Source organism: Engystomops pustulosus, chromosome 4 (assembly GCF_040894005.1).
Source record: "Engystomops pustulosus chromosome 4, aEngPut4.maternal, whole genome shotgun sequence".
In the NCBI taxonomy this organism is placed as follows: Eukaryota; Metazoa; Chordata; class Amphibia; order Anura; family Leptodactylidae; genus Engystomops; species Engystomops pustulosus.
The window spans coordinates 111,170,249-111,191,834 of NC_092414.1; the positions used below are offsets into that span (position 1 = coordinate 111,170,249).

A 21,586-nucleotide genomic window follows, 5' to 3' on the forward strand; every position below is an offset into this window, starting at 1 on the left:
CCAATCAGCTCCCCACGCGTACCACGGTGCTGCGAGTGGAAAGTGCGGAGCGCGCTTACCCAGCATGCTGTGCGGCGGGCATAGTGTTAGCGCTAGCTCACAGCTTCACATCCACGGGGGCGGGAATTCTAAACACACACATACAGACAGCGCCGAGCACGCCGATATTACTCATGTCCAGCAGGGGACGCCATCGGATAACTTCGTACTATAACGAGAATCAGTATCGCCTAGCAGGCGTGTCCGGGCTGTAACATGGCAGCTAAGAGGAGCCCTCCGAGACAGGACCTTTTGCTATTACTGCTGCTGGTGTCCGTGGCGGCGGTGCACCTCATTGCCTGTCCCTTCAGTAAGGTGGAGGAGAGCTTTAACCTGCAGGCGTGCCATGACGTGCTGTACCACAGGCTGGCGCTGGAGCAGGTAACCCGCAGCCGGTATAGGGAGGTGGTCACTGCTGCCCGGGCCGCTCTGTGTAACTTGTGTTTCCTCCACCAGTACGACCACCACGAGTTCCCCGGGGTCGTGCCCAGGACGTTTGTGGGCCCGGTGTTCGTGAGCGCAGTGTCTGCCCCCGGTGTGGCCCTGCTGTCCGCCCTGCAGCTGGACAAGTACTACTCGCAGCTCCTAGGTACGAGGGTCCTGCTCCAGTCACTATACACAGCTAGGGGATTGCAGTGTGTGAACAGGTGGAGAGCCTCTTTCAGCTCCTTATGTGATTGTATGAAAAATATCATCAGGTCACATGTGGCCCTTGTATTGTGCCAAGAAAACGCAAGCCCCAGCCTGATTGCATCTGCGCTTTCAGTGAAATGCGTGTGATTGGTAAGGGTGATGCCACACGTTGCGTTTTTGGACATTTTTAAAGCGTTTTCAGTCTGTTTATTTAGTTTATAACCCCTTAACGCTCTGCGCCGTAGCTCTTCATGCAGAGGGTGTATGAGGAGGGCTCAAGGGGCAATTGCGACTATTAACTCCATCGATGCTGCCGGCGGCATTTAAAAGACGATGGCGGATGGGCGCCATGTTGCTCCCCTGAATGTCATCGGGGGACAGCGATAGGTTGCCATAACAAGTCTTCCTCAGACCCCGAGGCTGCATGGTTTCTGCAGTTTCGTTACAATGAGCCAGTGGCTCATTGTAACGTATACTGTGCAGAAATGCTATATACTGCAATACAGTAGTATTGCAGTACATGGTAGGAATGATCAGACCCTCTAGGGTTAATGTACCCTAGAGCAGTGGTGGCGAACCTATGGCACTGGTGCCAGAGATGGCACTCGGAGGCCTCTCTGTGGGCACACAGTCTGCACAGAGTTTGCCAGACATGGCATCTTCCTGCAGTTTCAGGCAGTCCAAGTAGCGCCCTGCTATTTTAAAGTGACCCATCCTGTGCTACTTGGTACTGTCTGAAAAGTGAAAAGGTGTAGACAGGGTTGGATTGGAGCTCAAAAATTCTGGTAGCAATACATTTGTTACTGCCTGAATTGCCGTGTTGGCACTTTGGGAAAAGCTAGTGTTTTTTGGGTCTCATTTTGGACACTTGATCTCTAAAAGGTTTGCCATCACTGCCCTAGAGGGTCTAAAAACCTGTAAAAAAGAAAAAAAAAAGTTTTAAAAATAATTAAAAACAATGTTAAAAACCTAAAAGTTCAAATCGCCCCCCTTTCCCTAGAACTGACATAAAACATAATGAACAGTAAAAGTCACAGACACATTAGGTATCGCCGCGTCCCAAAATGCCTGATCTATCAAAATATAAAAACGGTTATAACCGGCTGTGACCTCTGAGACGGGAAATGGCGCCCAAATATCCGAAATGCGACTTTTACACATTTTTACATGACATAAAAAAATGTAATGAAAAGTGATCAAAATGTCACACAGTCCTCAAAATGGTAGCAATGAAACCGTTGGCTCATTTCGCAAAAAACGACTTCAGTTGCTATACCATGCACAGCTACTACACAGCTTAAAATTCACGGCCCAAAGGGCAGCACGTTGACTGAGTGGGAAGCACTTCTACCTTGCAGCGCTGGAGTCCTGGGTTCAAGTCCCACCCGGGTCAACATCTGCATAGAGTTTGTATGTTCTCTCCGTGTTTGCTTGGGTTTCCTCCGGCTTCCCCCCCACACTCCAAAATATACTGGTAGTTTGTTTAGATTGTGAGCCCCATGGGGACGGGGACCAATTTGTCATGCTTTGTGCAGCGCTGCATAATGTGTAGGCGCTATACCAGTGATGGGCAACCTTTTGAGCTTGGCGTGTCAAAATACGCCAAAAAACTGAGCATAACTCGGGTGGTGTGTCACCTCTAGAAAAAAAAAAAAAACTATGGTATTCCCGTAATCGTATCGACCCATGGAATAAAGATCACAGGATTATTAGGCTATACGTGGAACACCAAAAAAGAAAAAGTAAAAAATCCAGTACAGAATTGAAAATAGTTCCTACATTTTCAACAATAGGAGATACCAACCCCAAAATGGTAACACTGAAAAAAGCATCTAATCCCACAAAAAAAATGGCATCACATGGCCCCAATAACACAAAAGCAAAAATTTTATAGCCTACAGAAGGGGCCAATGAGGAAACTAAAATCCTGGCAGCTGCAGGGCGCTCCTTCCCTTCTGCACCTCGTTGTGCGCCCATAAAACAAGTCATGGCCACATGTGGGGGTCTCTGTACTCAGAAGAAAATATAGAATAAATTGTATGGTGGGTTTTCTCTTTTTATCTATTGAAAATGTGTAAATTTTAGCTTAAAGGGCACCTACCACCACAAATCTACCTATAAAGGTAGATCGGGTGGTAGGTGAATCAATGGGACGTGAGGATAGCCCTTTTAAGGGCTAATCCTCACGTCCCCGCACTGTTTTATAAACTTTTATAACATTAATATGTTAATTTACTTATGCGGCTACTGGGGCGTGGAGTAGCCGCATCTGAGGTTACGCGAGGCGGCTACTCCACGCCCCGGTAGCCACATTACCCCTCCTACTCACCATGTTCGGCGCGCAGCTGCGCGCCCTCGTCCGCCGATCCTGACGTCTGCGCATGCGCAGAACAGCAGGCCCGCGCCTGCGCAGCCCCGGCTTCAGAGCAGTGACCGCGCAGGCGCGGGCCTGCTGTTCTGCGCATGCGCAGACGTCAGGATCGGCGGACGAGGGCGCGCAGCTACGAGCAGCTGCGCGCCGAACATGGTGAGTAGGAGGGGTAATGTGGCTACCGGGGCGTGGAGTAGCCGCCTCGTGTAACCTCAGATGCGGCTACTCCACGCCCCAGTAGCCGCATAAGTAAATTAACATATTGATGTAATAAAAGTTTATAAAACAGTGCGGGGACGTGAGGATTAGCCCTTAAAAGGGCTATCCTCACGTCCCATTGATTCACCTACCACCCGATCTACCTTTATAGGTAGATTTGTGGTGGTAGGTTTCCTTTAAATTAACATATAAATGCACAATTTGACACCCCTAAAGCAGTGCACATTAACCCCCTCTAATGCCCTTAGTCAGAGACAGGTCTGGCGGTGCTCAATTCCTTAATCGAGATCTCCCCTTCCCCCCCAACAAATAAAAAAAAGCAGCGTTTTAACTAGTTTTAAGGACATTTGTGTCCTGAGAAGTGCCCCCAAAGCAGTGTACATCACAGCACAGCCTAGTAGAGAACTCAGTAAATTAACTTACACAGGCTCCAACGACACCTCGGGCCTCCGTTACTCCTTGTGTGCAGATGTTCCCACGCAGGCACAGCACAGGTCGCCGGGGCTGCTTTGTCTCCACGCTCTGCCGTCAGTGCGCGGCCTCCGCAGAGCAGGATGGGAAAACGGGAGCAGCGCTGTATCACCGACCGTCCACCCGCCCGGCTGAACGCCCACCTGCCCCGCTTAACGACCGCACGCCCGGCCGACTGCCCGCAGACACCGGCCACGGCCAGTCCGCCCCTGCAATTTTTCTCTGGCGGCCACGTGTCAGCGAAAATGACTACGCGTGTCATAGGTTTGCCATCACTGCGCTATACAAAGATTTATTATGAACACCGTGGTCTCTTCATACAGCTTATCGCTAGGGTACAGGCTGTTTCACCCCTGAGTTTTCATATACCATTAAATAAACCCTAGTTAATATCTGTTAGCTACAGGCAGTTCCCAGGTTACGTACAAGGTAAGTTCTGCAGGTTTGTTCTTAAGTTGAATTTGTATGTAAGTCGGAACTGTATATTTTAGAATTGTAACCCCAGGCAAATTCTTTTTTTTTTTTTGGTCTCTATGACTATTGGGTTTTAAAAATGTTGGATTGTCTTAAGAACCAGGAATAACAATAAATCTTAATTGTAGACACATTTAATAACTGTTGTAGCTGTTTATTTTAGCCTGGGACTTAAAGGACACCTGTCATCAGGTCTGTGTCACTTGTCCTGTTACCACTACCTGTTGGAGCAGCTCACAAGGATCCCATCCCAGCCTTTATCTAGTTATTTCATACATTAATCATTGTAAAATCATCTATTTTTTATCATGTAAATGAGGCTGGTCACATGGTCAGAGGCAGTGATGTCACCCCTGTTACCCCTCCCCTCTCCTCCCCCTGCTCATGTCTGTGTGTAATGTATAGTAAAGCATTGCTAGTGTGTGTGCTGCATCTGCTGACATGCTGCATCCTCCTAATATACAGGTGAGAGACACAGACATCAGCTACACATGAATCTGACATGTTCTCCTGTAACTGCTGTATCTCTCCTAAACGCACACACATGCACACACAGACTGCAGGGGGTGTGGCCACCAGCACCAGGAAGCACATCATTATACAGCCTCACACCATTATACAGCCTGTCAGTCAAGCACTGGTGGTGTGGCTGTGCCTCCCACTCATGAATAGAATGGACAGCTTGAATATGCTAATGCTTCATTGGACATTTCACAGGTCATTTGCATACAGCTTTAGGACCTCATTGCTTAGGTTTACAGGCATGTAGAGGGACAATGAAGGGATAGAGGCAATGCTCTCTAATGGCAGTTTATGAAAATATATTTAGTTTAGGGGGGTTATCTTGCATGACGGGTTCTCTTTAAGCACATTAAGTTACCAAAACTGGTCTGTTTGTAACTAGGGGTCGTCTGTAAGTCAGGTGTTCTTAAGTAGGGGACTGCTGTATAGCTCTCTCTGTATATGCAGTATTAAGTGTGTTATGTATGAAACCATTTTCTGTTTTTATGTCCACAGTGCGAGGGACTTTGGGTCTCACCGTCATTTTTGCTCTATGGCAGCTGCAGAAGGAAGTGAGGAAGCAGTTTGGTTCCCAAGTATCTTTGTTTCTCTGCCTAATAACAGCCACTCAGTTCCACTTGATGTTTTATTGCACTCGTACCCTCCCTAATATATTTGCCCTTCCCATTGGTAAGTATTCTTTCTGCATTTGATGGTTGTAAAGTTATCTATTTTGAATCCACTTTCTACTGTATTCTTTACTTTGTATGTTTGTGGCACATAAAACCACCCCAAAATGCATCCAGCTAAATAAATTTGTAGAATGTAGAAAAGTGGGTAACTTTCTGATCAGCGGTTGTACCAGCGGTTGGACCCTGCTGATCAAAACAAATTTCTTTTTGCTTACTAAAAGGAGCAACAAGGCAACATGGCCCCTGTTCTTGTTACTTAGGGATTGCCAGCAAGTTGGGACCTACCCTTTAACAATGATAGATCATGGGGGGGATTTATCAAACACTGGCGCATTGTGTCAGTGCTTGATGTTAACTTCCCATTTGCTTGCGCATACTATATCCAGTGGTCAGACAGTTCTACCATTCGCCCTGCCTGGTGTGGAAATGCGCTATGACCTGAGGGCAGGTTAGCACTAGCCTTCCACGGCCCGGATCGTCCCACTTCTTGTGGAGGTGGTTTTTAAAGAAATCAACCACTGAAAAAAAAAAAAGCGCGCTACATATACTCACCACCGCTCCTCTTCATCCAGATTCTGGCACTGTCTGTCGCTAATCTTGATGCGCTGGGATAACCTGGAAAACAAACTTATAATAAGCAGCCCATGAACCTGATGTCCGGCGCTCAGAGCTGCTAATTATGCATGTCCCAAGCACAAAGTGGAAAAAGTGGCATTTTCAAATTTGGGCGCTATTCTCAATTACAGGGTTAAATGCTGGAAATAACCGCTATTATATTTTGATAGAGCAGACATTTTTACTGTTTATTTCTTTCTATGTATGTTTTTTTAGCTTTTTTTTTTTCAGACCCCTAGGGTACTTTAACCCTAGGTTGTCTGATCTTACCATACGCTGCCATAAAACAGTATACGGGGATTTTCACCTCATCTATTACAATGTGCCAATCGCACATTGTAATTGGCTAAAACAAGATGGCTTCTGGTCTTTGTATGACCCGAGGCTGTTATGGTAACAGATCGTCGATCCCCTGTGTTGTAACAGAGAGCGACAATATTAGCCAATATGACAGCGCCCCTGGCTTTTTGCCACCGCCAGCAAAGCTTGAAGGGTTAACACCAGCTAGCACCAATTGCAGGTGTTTCCAGTGGGTGTTTGCTGCAGTATGTTAGGGGATTCTGACAATTTCCCCCATGGATCGTTATTTACTATTATTTAGGGCTTTCATAGTCACTTCAAAGATGATCAGGTCCCTCAAAATTGAATATTTGGCGTTTTTTATTTTATATTTATTTTTAAAGACAGGTTGCAGAAGCCCATATTTGTTGCATTGCAAATATGTATTTCTGCTTTCTCTAAGCAATTGGCTTTACAATATAATTGTGTTTTATAACTTACCTTGCACCCTGAAAGAATCCTCTGTGTAGTCCCAGGGGTTGGGCTTTGATTTGGATGCATTTAAAAAAAACAGGTGACTTGTCTGTGCGGCAGACTGCTCAGTACTCAGCCCCCACTTTTGTGCTCTTGTACAGCTACTCCACCAGTGATGTCAGCTCACCAGGCTGTAAGCGCTGTGAAGGAGCAGGAGGGAGGAGCTGTATAGGAGCACAAAGGTGGGGGCTGAGAGCCGAGGCATCTGCAGCACACGTTTTTTGAAATGCATACAAACCGAAGCCCAACCCCTGGGACTACACAGAGGATTCTTTCAGGGTGCAAGATAAGTAATAACAATTTTATTGTAATGCAAATGCTAGAGAAAGCAGAAAGACATTTGCAATGCAGCTGTAATTGGCTCCTGCAACCTGTCTTTAGTGAAAATAAGGTCCCTGGTAACCCTTTAAAAAAAAAAAAAAAAGCATGCTAACAGAAAGCAGACATTTGATAAATGTTAATTTATTTTTATAGTATAAGTACCTGGAAAGCAGACTTTTTTTTTTTTTTTACTTTGAAAATGGAGAATTTTAAAGGAAACCTACAACTTGAAGTGGTAGGTGTAAAATGCATATACCGAGCACCAGCTCAGGGTGAGCTGGTGCCGGTGCTTACTTTCATTAGTGCCCTAAACCGCTGTATCGCGGTTTCTTCGTAAAAGTAATAGATGTCACCCAGGTGTTTCAACTAACTTGAAGTACAATGTGTTATGACAAAACAGTCTCAAAATGACCTGAATATGTCAGTGTGCCAAAGTTCTAACCACTTATAGTGGTTCTAAAAATTGGCTTTGACAGCAAGGGGTTAATAAGTAAAGAAGAAAATTGGCCATGCACTCCCTGAGAATATTCCTAGACTTTCAACATACTTTGCAGAAATCGGTTTGTACGTGAGGAGCAACCTCTTTTATGCCCGTTATGTGACTTGTAATCTTCATTTCTCAACAGCTTTCCCCTATGCAGTCTGTCTGCAAATTTGCAATTCACTCTGAATTGATGGGTGGTGACCTAGCTGCTCTTGTTAGAGCTAAAGTAAGTGGATAAGGGCTTTGTTCCTGATAAGACTTGTAATAAAGTTTCCTCTATTCACTAGTACTATTGATTTATGCAAAGTTAATTGAAAAGTTAGGATATTTATTTCACCCTTGGTTCTGGCTTGTAATAAATAACGCCACATACTGCTACATTAAATTAGATGTAAATTGTATCTTGGTGACCATTTTAACTTGGTTATTACTGGTACTTTGCCATTATATTAAACTGCAAAAGCGCCAGGACCACTTGATACAGCCATGTGTTAGCAATACAACCATTGTATTTGGGAGGATAGATGACAAAATAGATATTGGTAAATGCTAGTCCCTATAGCAGGCCGCTTTCACACATGGTGTATTTGTTGCAGTTTGCAGATGTGTATCCTTCACAAAAATAACTACTGCACAAGAAGTTAATTTATGCAAAAAACAATGTTTTTTTGATAACTGACCATAGAATTTAAAATCCTACTATGCTCTGTCTGTCACAGATCTAATATGCTTTGCAGCTGATTACTCTGCCTCCTCTGTCTTGTATATATTAGTACTACTTGCCGTCACATTCTGGATGAAGCAGAAGTCTGGTCCGTTCATTTGGCTTTCAGCCTTGGCCATTATTGTCTTCAGATCTGAGCTATGCATATTGATGGGATTTATGCTGCTGCTGTCTCTGAAGAAGGGAAGCCTCTCATTTCCTACAACTCTCTTACATGCAATTCCAGCTGGAATAACGTGGCTAAGTAAGCTTTATTTTGAGCTGTATTTACCGTATAATCTATGAGCATTTAGTATAATTGGATAGTACAGGCCTTATTCCTCAATCCTACCTGGTGAAAGCGAGATATTTTATTATTTATTTATAGATCATCATTAATTCCATGGTGCTGTACAATTAGTAAGGGGTTCACATGCACAAAACTACTGTGATCAGGACACGAGTAGGAGGAGGACCCTGCCCGTGAGGGCTAACAATCTATATAGGAGATTAGATGGAGACATAAGAGTGAGGGAGCAGAAGAGTGCACTTATTGTGTATTGTATGCAACTCTGAACTGGAGGGTTTTCATACTATATATGAAGATTTGCAAACTGCCCACAATAGTGCTTCTCATGCGTGCTCTTTAAAGGGAAAGTGTTGCCACCAAGGTTGTGTTTTCAGCACTCAAAGCACTGCTATTCCTGTCTACCTTCTTACAGTGTCGCCCCATGCTACTCACAAGACAAATCTTCTGCTTTGAGAGGGTAGTGGTGCAGGCAGGAATAGCAGTGCTCAGGGTGCACATGATATGCCCTTGGCACACCAACTGACTTATTTGCATACAGATTAAAATGGGAATTTCTCAGAAAACTCATCATGGACATAAATAATAAAGGTGGACTCTAAACCTCTATGTCAATGAGGCTCCTGTATGTCACATCACTTAATTCTCAGAAAAGATAACCAGATAACTTTTTCTATTTTTTTATTAAGTTTAATTAAAAATTGGCAACACATTCTTTAAAGGAGACGGGCTATCAGAGTGCTGCAGATGTGTGCAGATGTATACTCATTATATTAGTAAAACAAAGGCAAATGCAAGTTTTGATGCTTTTTTTATACTATAATATGAGAAACACATTATCTATGTGTTGTTTTTCCCATTCACAACACTGTTTTATTTTTACTATTGATTTATATCAGGTTTAACCGTTGTGGTGGACTCCTTCTTCTGGAAACGCCTTCTTTGGCCTGAAGGAGAAGTTCTGTGGTATAATACTGTTCGGAATAAAAGTTCAAATTGGGGCGTATCCTTTTCAAAGTGTATATAACTCTAAATCTACAAATGTATGACTAAAATACTGTCTGTATTCATGAGGATTAGGGGATAAATGCAGATTCCTGGGGGTTCTCCTTTCACATATACAGTGCTGCTGCAGACAGCTGTCCCGGAAGTCCCATAGCAATGCCTGGTCAAGGAAGCACAATACTTCTCCATATATACAGTATTGAATATTGGAAATGCATCAGAGAGTACACCCAAGAAACTCTGAGTAGTGTGAGTAAAGAGCTTGTGGTCAGAAAGGAAATTTTCTACTACATCCGGCTTCTGCCTTTGTGTATGTCTATCTCAGCTTTTCTTCAGTTCCCCCTTCATAAACTTCTTGCGCCACACACTATTTACTATTTCTGGGGGCTGCTAACATTTTTGTGTGGGGGAGGTAGGCAGGTGCATTAATCCTATCCTGCTCATTTATTATACGCTTTCGTTAAGTGTGCCAAGTATAATGGCGCTGCCGGGGCTCTTCTACACCAATTCCAACCTGGCATAGTACTGCGCCATAGCCTGCACCTGAATGTGGGTAAGATGGTGCTCAGGCACGGGACAACTGGCAAATTGGGCCGGGAATTGCAACTAAATAGCGGCTTGTACTGCCACAGACTGACTTGTACATGACTTGTACTGCAGACGTACAAGTCATGATAAATGTGGCCCTATATTCTAGGCAGCTGGTTTGGAAAGCAACATGTTTGCTTAATTAATTCTTGAGCAACCCGTTTTGAAAGAGTGTTAGTTTTTTCTTTTGTTTGTTTTTTTTGTTAAGCCCAAGTCACACCAAATCTAATTTTACTTGATGAGGTTGTAAGGATTATGAATTAATATTGCTAATATAACAAACTGATAAAGAGGTTGTTGTTTTTTCAATAATTTAGCAGATATCCTCTTTTATCATTTACTGATTTGAAATGTTTTAGTTTAAGATTTGCACCACTAGCTCTTCCTTAACCGGCTCCCAAGACTTCCCCATTCCTGTGGTATTTCTATTCGGTTGTGCCACGAGCGCTGGCATTTAGCTTACTTTTTTTGCCATTTGGTCTCTTTGATAAAAGGATGCGACTTCTGATTACACCAGTTGTGGCTTTCATATTTTTATACTCCTTCCTTCCTCACAAAGAGCTTCGGTTTATCATTTACACATTTCCTCTACTAAACATAGTGGTGTCTAAAGGATGTTTATATATGTAAGTATAAAGGAAGCTTGCCACATACTGCTTCAAGTCTGCCTAACTACGGTATATATTATGTATTGTAAAATAAACCGCTTAATGCAGCACTTCACTTTACCATTGCAGACTTCAGAATTATCAAAAATCCTGGATATTCAAACTTGGCAGTTTCTTTGTCGTGGCCCATCTTTTAGGGAATGCAACTTATTCTGCTGTTTCGCTTTACCTATCCCATTTGAATTACCCTGGAGGTACTGCAATTGTGGAATTTCATAAACTGGTTGACCCATCCACAGGTAGTATAACTTCCATTGGTTGCATGTTTGTTCTATTGTTCATGTGGTCATATACTTCAGTTTAGTTGTTTCTAAGCATAAAGACCTTTATATCTTTCAGAAGTATTTGTTCACGTAGACGTGGCAGCTGCTCAAACAGGAGTTTCACGTTTTTTACAGTCTCATTCACATTGGAGGTAGGTTTGAAATGGTGTTTCTTTCTTTGTCCTTGCCCTTCTTTTGACTATCCATCTTTATTAATTACTTGACTCTACGCAATAAATCTGGGAAGGTGCACTGAATATTACTGGGCATACAATGTTTCAGTTTTGAGAGGACGGAATTAAAGAACAGGAAAATTACAGCCTTTTAAACCCCTTGAAGAGAGCCTGTCTCAAAATGCAGATAAATATTTAAAGCATTTTCTAGAGAAGGTGTATCTAAGAACATTGAAATATACAATGTGAAGTCAATAAAAGGTGGTCCCTCGCATCTGAGGTAATAAAAGGAGTAGCCGCATCTGAGGTTACACGAGGCGGCTACTCCACACCCCGGTAGCCTATTTTCTCCTTCTACTTACCATCTTCCGACGATCCTGCAGTCTGCGCATGCACAGAACAGCAGGCCCGCCCCTGTGCAGCCCCGGCTTCGGAGCAGTGACCGCACAGGCGCGGGACTGCTGTTCTGCGCATGCGCAGACTGCCGGATCGTCGGACAAGGGCGCGCAGCTACAAGCAGCTGCGCGCTGAAGATGGTGAGTAGAAGGAGAAAATAGGCTACCGGGGCGTGGAGTAGCCGCCTCGTGTAACCTCAGATGCGACTACTCCACGCCCCAGTAGCCGCATAATAAAATTAGCATAAACGATTGATAAAAGTTACCAAAAAATTGCGGGGACATGAGGATTAGCCGTTAAAAGGGCTATCCTCACGTCCCATTTATCCACCTACCACCGATCTACCTTTATAGGTAGATTTGTGGTGGTAGGTTCCCTTTAAAATAAAAACTTAGGGCCGATTCCAGATGTCGGAGGTGTCCCCTGGAGAATGCGGATTTTCTTCATGTGGCATTCGGATGTCAGAAATTAAGGGATTATTGGAGTAGGATACTGGACTATATAAATGGTACTTATAATTTGAGACTTAATTTCTCAGCCCGGGTCTTGCTCCTTAGTCTCATTGACTTGGGCAGAGAAGAGTGCAGGAAAAGGCTGATAGTTCATAAACTCCTTTTTCTGGCTAGATTGATCTTTGCTAGGAAATGGGGTAGCGCAGAAATCCCGTCCTATGGAGAATTTATGACAGAGGTACAAAAATGTAAAAGCTATGAGAAACTCACTGCAGAAAGAGGCAGATTCATAGACAAATGGAAGAGGGTTTGGTGTGTGGGTATATAAGACAGGAATTCCCTCAATTAAGAGAGAGTAATGTTGTCGGTTTTTTTTTATGTGTTCTCGGAGTGGTGCAACACAAATGGTTTGGAATTGAATCTATCTAAGACCAAGGAAATGGTAATCAGTTTCCGAAAAGAACGTGATACTGATGGTGAGCCTACAAAGATTAGGGGTGTCGCAGTGGAACGCGTCACAAACTATAAGTATCTGGGCGTCTATCTGGATGATAAGTTATTGTGGCATATAAATTCAGAGAAATTGTATAAAAAGGCGTCCGGGAGACTGTACTTTTTAAGATCGCTCAGGTCCTTTGATGTGGACCGTAGGATGTTGCTGTCCTTTTACCAGTCTGTAATTGGAAGTGTTTTATTTTATGCGGTGGTATGTTGGGGAAACAATGCTCGCACGACTGACTTGAACAAATTTAAGAAACTGATTAGGAAGGTGAACTCAATTGTTGGTACTAAGACAGAGGATTGGGAGTCAGTCTTGTGTGCACGTATGCTCTCCAAATTTAAATCCATTGTATGTAATGAGAAAAACCCATTACATAACACACTGATGGGTCAACGTAGCACATTTAGTGATCGGTTTTTGCACATGAAATGTAGAACGAATCGTTTTAAAAATTCTTTTATACCGAGGGCAATTGCATTAGTTAACATGGGCAAGTAATTAATATGTAACCACGGTGTTATTCTTCTTTTTATATTTTTTTATTGATTCTTTTTTTAAATAACTGTTATTATCTATATGTAAAGTATTTTGTATCTTACTCTGTTTGTATATGTATATCTGTGAGGTGTTGCTGCTGTCGTTGTGACAAAGTCAATTTCCCCTATGGGGACAATAAAGCATTCTATTCTATTCTATTCTATTCTATTCTACATTGCATGCCTCCCCGACGCGCATTTCAACTGGTGAAAGGTTCCCCAGGCAAAGACAATGGAGCTGATGCTTTGATTATAATAGGTGCAGTCACACCCATAGGAGGGCTCTAGGACCCCTTCTACCTGGTATCCGGTCCAGAAACTTTGATAATCTTCTAGGTTCTCAATAGGAGTTCATAGGGTCGGGGTTCTGCTCTCATTAGATCTGGATGACATTGATACCACGTATGACCTGTTTTCTATGCTCCCATTCAGAGAATCATATTTCTGTGTACAAGAATGCTAGAACCTAATTAGGTATCTGATACCATGGCAATGTCCAAAAATGTATCTGGTCTTGGGCTGAGAGCGATTATTACTGTTCATAACCGACATATTGTTCTGAGATATATGACCCTTTCAATGGTACTAGCACTGATGAATATATTGCCACCTCCCACAGGTAAATATTTTCCTATATTTCCATCAAAGGGAGTATTTATTAAAACTGGTGTATTGATTGTTTTAATTCCACCCCCACCCCACCCGACAGCAAAAGGCTTTGGTGTCTAAGTTAGGCTTAGAAAATCCGGAGGTGCACTCCGCTAATCAGACCTGTCGAGATTTCAGCTGCAGTATTCACCCATGTTCCAGTAGAGACTGGTAAATAATGTGTGCTGGAGTACTTTAGGAGAATTTGACATTGTCAGACAAGGCATATTAAATCTCCCCCTAATGTGTCACAAGAAAATTCTCAAAATCATCTTGATATTATGTTAAGGTTATAAACACTTGGAGCGACCCCATGTTAGCTTCCGGGCTTTTTCAGGATTATGATTTGTTTTGACAAGTGGTCAAACAAAGAGAAGAAAGTGTCATTACCTGGCTGTATTGGTACCTGGCTTATGGATCAACAACTGAAGTGTTTTGGTCAAAAGTGTGATTTAACGTTGTCCTTTTTTTCCCAAACAGATATGACAAAAGAGAGGACCTATTGCAGGAAGAAAAGGCAAATGCTTCTTATACTCATCTCATCATGGAATACAAAGCTTCTGATCTGCAGCACTTCAAAAGAAATCACAGAATATTGAGAGAAATACCTGGATTTGATGGACTAGGCTTCAATGCTACATTTCCACCAGTTTATTTCAAATTCTCGACAAAAATAATAATCTTACAAAGTACTCATAATCATAATTAAAAACAGCACAAAAGTTATGTAATATATCAATTGAGCCCCACCGCATGACTAGGCATTGTTGCCTCCAAATTCCAATCCTGATAGCGGGGGTATAACATCTGTAAGGAAACCACCGTCAGTTACTTTGGCCGATTTGTTCTTCAACAAACTGTAACTTCAATCAATGAAAAATCTAAAGGCTTCTCTGAAGGAATTAAATTTTTTTTTTTTTTTTTTTTTTAAAGTTTTATAAAGCTTTTAACAGGTGTGATGGGAATTTGATTTAGCCCTAACATTTAATTAAATGTAATATGAACTGCAATGAATGAACGCCATATGTATTATTACTTGCCTTCCCATTCCATCCCCATGTGTAGCAAGCTTCGTTTTCTATAACTTTTGGTAGTATTTCTTAGAAAAATAAGTTTAAAACCTATGCAAATCAGCCATAGTAGAATTTATTCACACCCCGTGGTGGCTGGCACTGCCCTGAGAGCGTTGTAACATCAGAATCTCTTTTCAAACATCTTGCTGGGTAGCATGTCGGCAGCACAGGGAATGTTTAGATTTTGACATTGCTGCAGTTGATGCCCAGTGCAATATTTTGAAAAGGGCGCTGGTGACGTCTCTGGCTCTCGCAGCGGTGCCAGCCTCAATAGGTATGACTAAATTATACTACGGTGAAGCCCGGTGGTGTGGCTAATTTGCATGTGTTCTAAACTTATTTTTCTCAGAAATGCAGCCATGCAAAGTTATAGGAAATGAAGCTTGCTACATGTGAGGATGAGATGGGGAGGTAAGTAATAATCTACCATCAGGTAATCTGATAGTATATGTCTTTTTATTCAATGACGCAGCCAGTTTATAGCTTAAGGCTCAGTCCCATTTTTGGATTCTGACTTCCGTCGCTTTATACGGTTATAACTTTTGAACACTGTTACTTATCAAAACGATTCTGAGATTTTTTTTTTTTTTCTTCACATGCTGTACTTCATTATTGAAATTTGGCTGGTGAGTTTTGCGTTTCAGGCGGTCCCCTACTTAAGAACACCTGACTTACATACGACCCCTAGTTACAAACGGACCTCAGGATATTGGTAATTTATTACTTTAGTCCTAGGCTACAATGATCAGCTGTAACAGTTATAAAATGTGTCTGTAATGAAGCTTTAGTGTTAATCCTGGTTCTTATGACAACCCAACATTTTTAAAATCCAATTGTCAATGATAAAATATACAGTTCCGACTTACATACAAATTCAACTTAAGAACAAACCTACAGACCCTATCTTGTATGTAACCCGGGGACTGCCTGTATTTACAAAAAAAAAAATGATTTTTTAAAAATTTTTTCCATTTTTCAAAATTCAAAATCATTGCATTTTCAGGCAGATAGATTTACCACCTAAGTTGCTGCATAACATTTCCCATTTGTCTAATTTACATTTTCATCATTTTTTTAAATGTCTGGTTAATTTAATTTATTTTGGTGTCACGTGGCTTACTAACCGAATATTGGTTTTCCATATTTTCAGAATTGACCATTTTGGGGATAAATACAGTTTTGATGGAAATTTTACATATTTAACATCAAAACCCCCTATATAATCAACCTATTTTCAAATCTGCACCCCTCAAACTATCAGAAACAGCTTTTAGGAAGATCATTAACCCCTTGCATCAAAATGGAGATGAAATTTAGAATGGTCAAATTGTGTTGGTTATACATTCATTTAGCCAAAAGATAAAGAGAAAACTCATCTTACAATTTGTTCTGCAATTTCTCCCGAGTACAGAGACCCCCGACATGTGGCCGTTACTTGTTTTATGGGCGCATGGCGAGGTGCAGAAGGGACTTTCCTCATTGGCCCTTTTGTATGCTATAAAATTTTTGTTTTTTTTTGTTATTGGGGCCATGTAGCAGCTTTTTTTTTGCGCGATGAGATGCTTTTTCCGGTGTTATCATTTTGGGGTTGGAATCACCTATTGTTGAAAATATAGGAATAATTTTTTGAGGGCAGAAGTAGAAAAGCATCAATTCTGTACTGAAATTTTTTTTTTCACTCTGATCAGACCCCAGAGTTGCCATAGCAACGATCGGAGCCCCCCTGAAAACGGTGTGAGGCATGCGAAATGCTGTAGTCACGCATTTAATGGGTTAAACACCCACGAGCCCACTCCGACCGCAGATGTTACATCGGAGTGTCGGCTATCGGCTTGAGCTGAACCTGCATCAGCGCTGCGTCTGACATATCAGACGCTGAGCACCAACAGGTTAAATGTGTTACTTGTAGTGAGTTTTTGGATGCAGATTCGCCTGCTTTTATTTACAACAGCATTTTCTTTTTTTCACCCCATTTTTTTTTTTAACCTCATCTGATGTAATTTCAAGTTAAAATCTGCATGATATTGCAGATTTGATGTGGATTTTCACTCCATAGCCTACAATGTAAAAAGAACAAAGTCCTTGAAGGCTGTATTATGCTGTAGATTTTCCACAAGACGTGCAGATACCCTATGCCTCGGTCCACATGGCATAGCAGTAATTTTAAGTAGCAGCATACCCGATCCAAACAAATCATGTTGAAAGGCTTTTCATGAATAGGAACAGATCACAATACCTCCAACCAGTGTCTTCCTGTCCATACGGCCGATCGACTTTGTCCATCCTAGGGCTTCTCAGTGTTTGGGGGATTCAACTGTAGGATCCTAGCACGGCTCCCCTGCGGTTCCTGATGAGGTCTGTGGCAGTCAGAGCACTCGCCTCCAGGCCTTGCATGACTTCTGGCATGCTGGAAATTGTCATCAGGAGGCCTGCCTTCAGGATTGAAGGCAAAAACTACTACTACAAGCGGAGATGTCCATACTCTGCTGTGGTCTCTCCTTCTTGCTGTTCCTATAATGGTATTACAATTTGGATGTGGGTCATCTTTCTAGTACACATGCTGTGAGTCTTGTGAGTCGGGCAGGGGTTATGTGGCTGTTGTGCATATGTATATTTACACACTATTACACATCATATATACCCCATTCTATCTTGTCTAAAATATTGAGGAAGGAAAAATCCTCCAATACTGCGTCTAACGTTGACCCTGTGATTGAAGAGGTCTGTTCTCCTAAAACAAGGTAGACACCGCTAAATATTTCCTCTTCTATGAAAAATTGAGGATATAGTGGAGGAAAAGTCCATTCAAGACAAATTTACAAAAGTCAGTTTTGGTAGCTTCAAGCTCCAGAACCTTTCTAGGAATATCATAAGATTCAATAACCCACACATCTTACCTCCCACAGGAGAAAATTATAAAGAAATTCTGCACAACAGAAGCCATGCAGATGTTGGTCCAACTGACAGCTTGATTATGTTGTTGTTGCCTGGTCAGAATCACTGAAGGACTCATCAGACCTGGTTGTTAAAAATGTGGAACAGGAAAATATTGCCCCTAGACAAGAGTGCGAGAATTCAGTGACATTATCCTGGAATCCTTGGCATCTTATACCAATCCATAGCAATACAAATGGGGATGGGGTCCTGTCTTACCAGGCAGGTACATACAAGGCATCTGGTCTGCAAGAGTGTTGGTACTCCACTCAAAGGTCAGAGGGCTAAGAGCAATTTGGGAAAATTGGACCTCAACACACATCTCTTACTGGAGTGTAATATAAAAATCCTATCAGACAACACAGGAACAATAGCCTGAGATGGCAAGGGGGAACAAATCCCTAGCCCTGCAATCACTTTCTCAAAATATACTTTCATGGGCCAAAGAAATTGTGAGGTCTGACAGCCATCCACCTAAAAGGCAAAGACGACACTAGCAGATTTCCTGCTATGAATTAAGTAAAATCAAAAGGTCTATCTCCAAAGGGTGGAAAGATGGGACAAATCGTCAATAGACCTCTTTGCTTTAAGAGACAACCGTAACCTCTCGACCAGGTTTTGGGACATGGACCTAGCATATGCCTTCCTTCCTGCTCTGCTGATTGCCAGGGTCCTTCGGAAGTTATTTTCCAGCAAAACTACTCTGATTCGGGTAACCCCATTCTGGCAGAAGAAAATGGGAATTATTCCCATTGGCCGCAACTGGAGTAGGACCCTTGACCTCTGTAGGGACTAGATGCAGAGAGGTAAAAAGACCCACCCCTGCATCCACACTCTAGTGACTACCAAATAACTACACTTGCCGTTGATGCAACTCCAATTTATTGCATGTTATTTTCACACACATAGAAAATCAGGTAAAAAATAAATAGATAAAAATAAACATTACGTACCACCTCAATCAGTCTCTAGTAGGGGAGGGAATTATACATGGGCCATCTTGGTGGACTAATGGAAACCAAATTAATGGTGAGAATAATTCCCACTTTACATGCCCCCAACTAGAGATGTACCAAATGAGTATTCTTACTGATGAAATATGTCAGTTTTTCACTGACCAAACCCTGACGTGATCTGCAACACAAGTGTGAAAGAGGCCTTAGGGAGACTTTCATTATAGACTCTCATCATGGCTCTTTTGTATGCTTGGATTTCTCCAAGCCTTCTCGCTGATGTTATTGCTATATGGAAGGTTGATAAAGGTTTTATCATGTGTTAGGGTGACTATCAAGTGTTATCCTTAAAAATAACCTTTCTTTTAGCAATAATAGCAGCTAGAAGGCTTGGAGAAATCCAAGCACTCTCTACAAAAGTGCCATACCTCAAAGTCTACGAAGAGTCAACCTAATACTTGATAAAAACTTTATCATCATAGACCTTCAGGTATGGCTCTTTTGTAGAGAGTTCATGGATTTCTCCAAGCCTTCTAGCTGTTGTTATTGTTATAGGAAGGTTAATTTTGAGGTTAACTCTATAGTATTTGCACCTTCTAGGGGCTCAAACGAAGGACCAGCTAGAGAGTTAGGGACTATAGACAGATGCCAGTTTGAGTTTTTTATGTTTAAAGGGCGGCCTTAGTCTGGAAGTGGCTCTGCCAAACCTTTGAACTCAACTATGGTTCGCAAGCGATGTATCTGGACTTTGTGAGCCACAAAAAAGAAAAATCCATATTTGGAGATTAATGACATAAGTAACTGGTTTCTGCCTTCATGGTGGACATCACTTTGTCCAACAAGCCCTGTTATGTTAACACCCTTTCAGGATCCATGCCGAGAGCTGGAGAGTGTCGATTGATAATCTGGTCCCTGGAACAGGAGGTCAACTGTGGGGGCAGAAGAACAGGATCCATCCTCCTCAAGGATGAGAACCAGTTCTTTTTTTACCATAACCAACAAGAATCACCTTTCTTTGGTCTTTTCGTATTTCTTGTATCACCCTCGCTATGACTGGGGTGGGAGGAAATGCATACATAAAGGGGGCATTCCATGTCTGAGTGAAAGCATCCCACTGTGAGATGGGATCGTTTAGGTCTAGAGAAAAGAAACATGTTACTTTGGAGTTGGTGCGAGAAGCAATGAGGTCTATCATTGGCTGACCCCACCTTTGTGTCAACATAATATCGTCATTCAGACACCATTTGTCCTGGTTGATCAACTTTCTGTTGAGGTAGGCCACCGTCCTTGAAGAAGATGATCTCCCTTGTTGTTCAGACTGGCATGCGTCTGTTTGAGCAACCATAATTATCCTCGATGGCCAAGGCACTACTTGTTCCAAATTTGATTTGTTTGTCCACCAGTTTAAGAAGCTTTTGACCAAGACTGGAAGCTCTACCTTTTGATTTAGATGAAGTGGTTTGCAAGGTTCATATAAGACTCTGACTCAATTGTATGAACTGAATGCATGCCATATCAGGCCTAAAAAGCCCCTGGCTTCTTTTAGAGAGCAGTGTCGCCTCTTCTGGAAGGATAATATTTGTCAATTCATACTTGACCTCTTGACCAATGGAAAAAAGGACATTTGCAGTACTGAGTCTACAGACACCCCCTGGGTGTATCAAGGTAGTTGCAGAGTTCACTGTTTCCCTCTTTGAACAGACACATTCTAAACAGGAGGTTAAACTTAATTGCACATCATACATTTGTTTTTATCAAAAACAGGTGAATAATGTCCCTGTTCAAGTCATAACCAAGCTGTGAGGGTCCGAGATGGCCGTTTGGTTAGGATAAAGTTCTTGGGAGGAAGACCGGTAAATTCTAGACTGTAAACATCTTGTAATATTGATATGATCCATGGGTTCGATGTGATCTGTGACCACTGATGATAAAATTTTAAGTCTTTCTCCCACTTCAGCGTCATTGCTTTCTGAAGGATTGAACAGTATTACTTGAGCTACGATGAAATCCTCTTACCTTACAGTCTTTGGGGTAGCTCCATCTACCCTGCTTACCTTTGCCTTTACAGAACCCTTTTTGATTTAGAGTCACAAAAAGAATCTTTCTTCCAGTGACCCCCAGGCGAAGGCAGCGTGCCGAAACGCGCATCGGGGTGTCAGTCATCCGGGCAGGGGTAGGCGGTTGCGGTGTGCGGTATGCACTAAGTGATCCTTTATGGTCTTGTATATTGCACATATAGAAAGAGGTAGAATGTCTTTTCCTCTCTAGCTGAGTAACATTGATTGACACTTTAACCCCTTAAATGGGTTATGCCATGAAACAATTGACTGCAAAAAGCTGTCAAAGAGGTTAAAATATTTCAAAAATCTATTTGTAAAGGTTACCTGGAATTAAAGATTCCTTTCTATTTGTTATTATGATGCTTGTTCAGCCTCTATTCTGCTCCACACAGAAGCAGATGTGGGAGGGGCCGGGCACATGCACAGCACTGACAGCGGCAGTTATTGCACACCTCAGCGCTACAGAGCACTCAGCCTTCAGAGTCTCCTTCCACCTGCTGTGCTCAAATAGTCCCTGCATTACTGATCCAATAGAAGTCCAATAGAAATGTGTCACACGCCCCATGTTAAAAGTACACCAAAAAAAGTTGGTGCAGTCTGTCAAAGCAGTGTAGGGGGCACCAGATTCATGAAGAACGTGCGCCAGAAATCCTGAATCTGGCGCCCCCTGCACACTACACAGGACACTGCAC

General features: G+C 42.4%; 1 protein-coding gene across 1 annotated transcript; it reads left to right on the forward strand.

Moving 5' to 3' along the window:
* The first annotated feature begins 23 nt into the window (after positions 1-23).
* On the forward strand, positions 24-14,797 carry ALG12 (ALG12 alpha-1,6-mannosyltransferase). The gene is made up of 9 exons (XM_072147078.1): positions 24-420; positions 496-628; positions 5,225-5,398; positions 8,407-8,601; positions 9,543-9,646; positions 10,639-10,862; positions 10,974-11,143; positions 11,244-11,319; positions 14,355-14,797. The coding sequence occupies exons 1-9, from the start codon at positions 256-258 to the stop codon at positions 14,581-14,583; spliced, it is 1,470 nt and encodes a 489-aa protein (XP_072003179.1). The 5' UTR covers positions 24-255; the 3' UTR covers positions 14,584-14,797.
* The last annotated feature ends 6,789 nt before the right edge of the window (positions 14,798-21,586 follow it).

Excerpts from the sequence above, each read along its gene's own strand:
- ALG12 (XM_072147078.1), top strand. The coding sequence starts at position 256 with ATGGCAGCTAAGAGGAGCCCTCCGAGACAGGACCTTTTGCTATTACTG. Across the intron at positions 421-495 it reads ACAGGCTGGCGCTGGAGCAG|TACGACCACCACGAGTTCCC; the intron begins GTAACCCGCAGC and ends TTCCTCCACCAG. Across the intron at positions 10,863-10,973 it reads TCTAAAGGATGTTTATATAT|ACTTCAGAATTATCAAAAAT; the intron begins GTAAGTATAAAG and ends TTACCATTGCAG.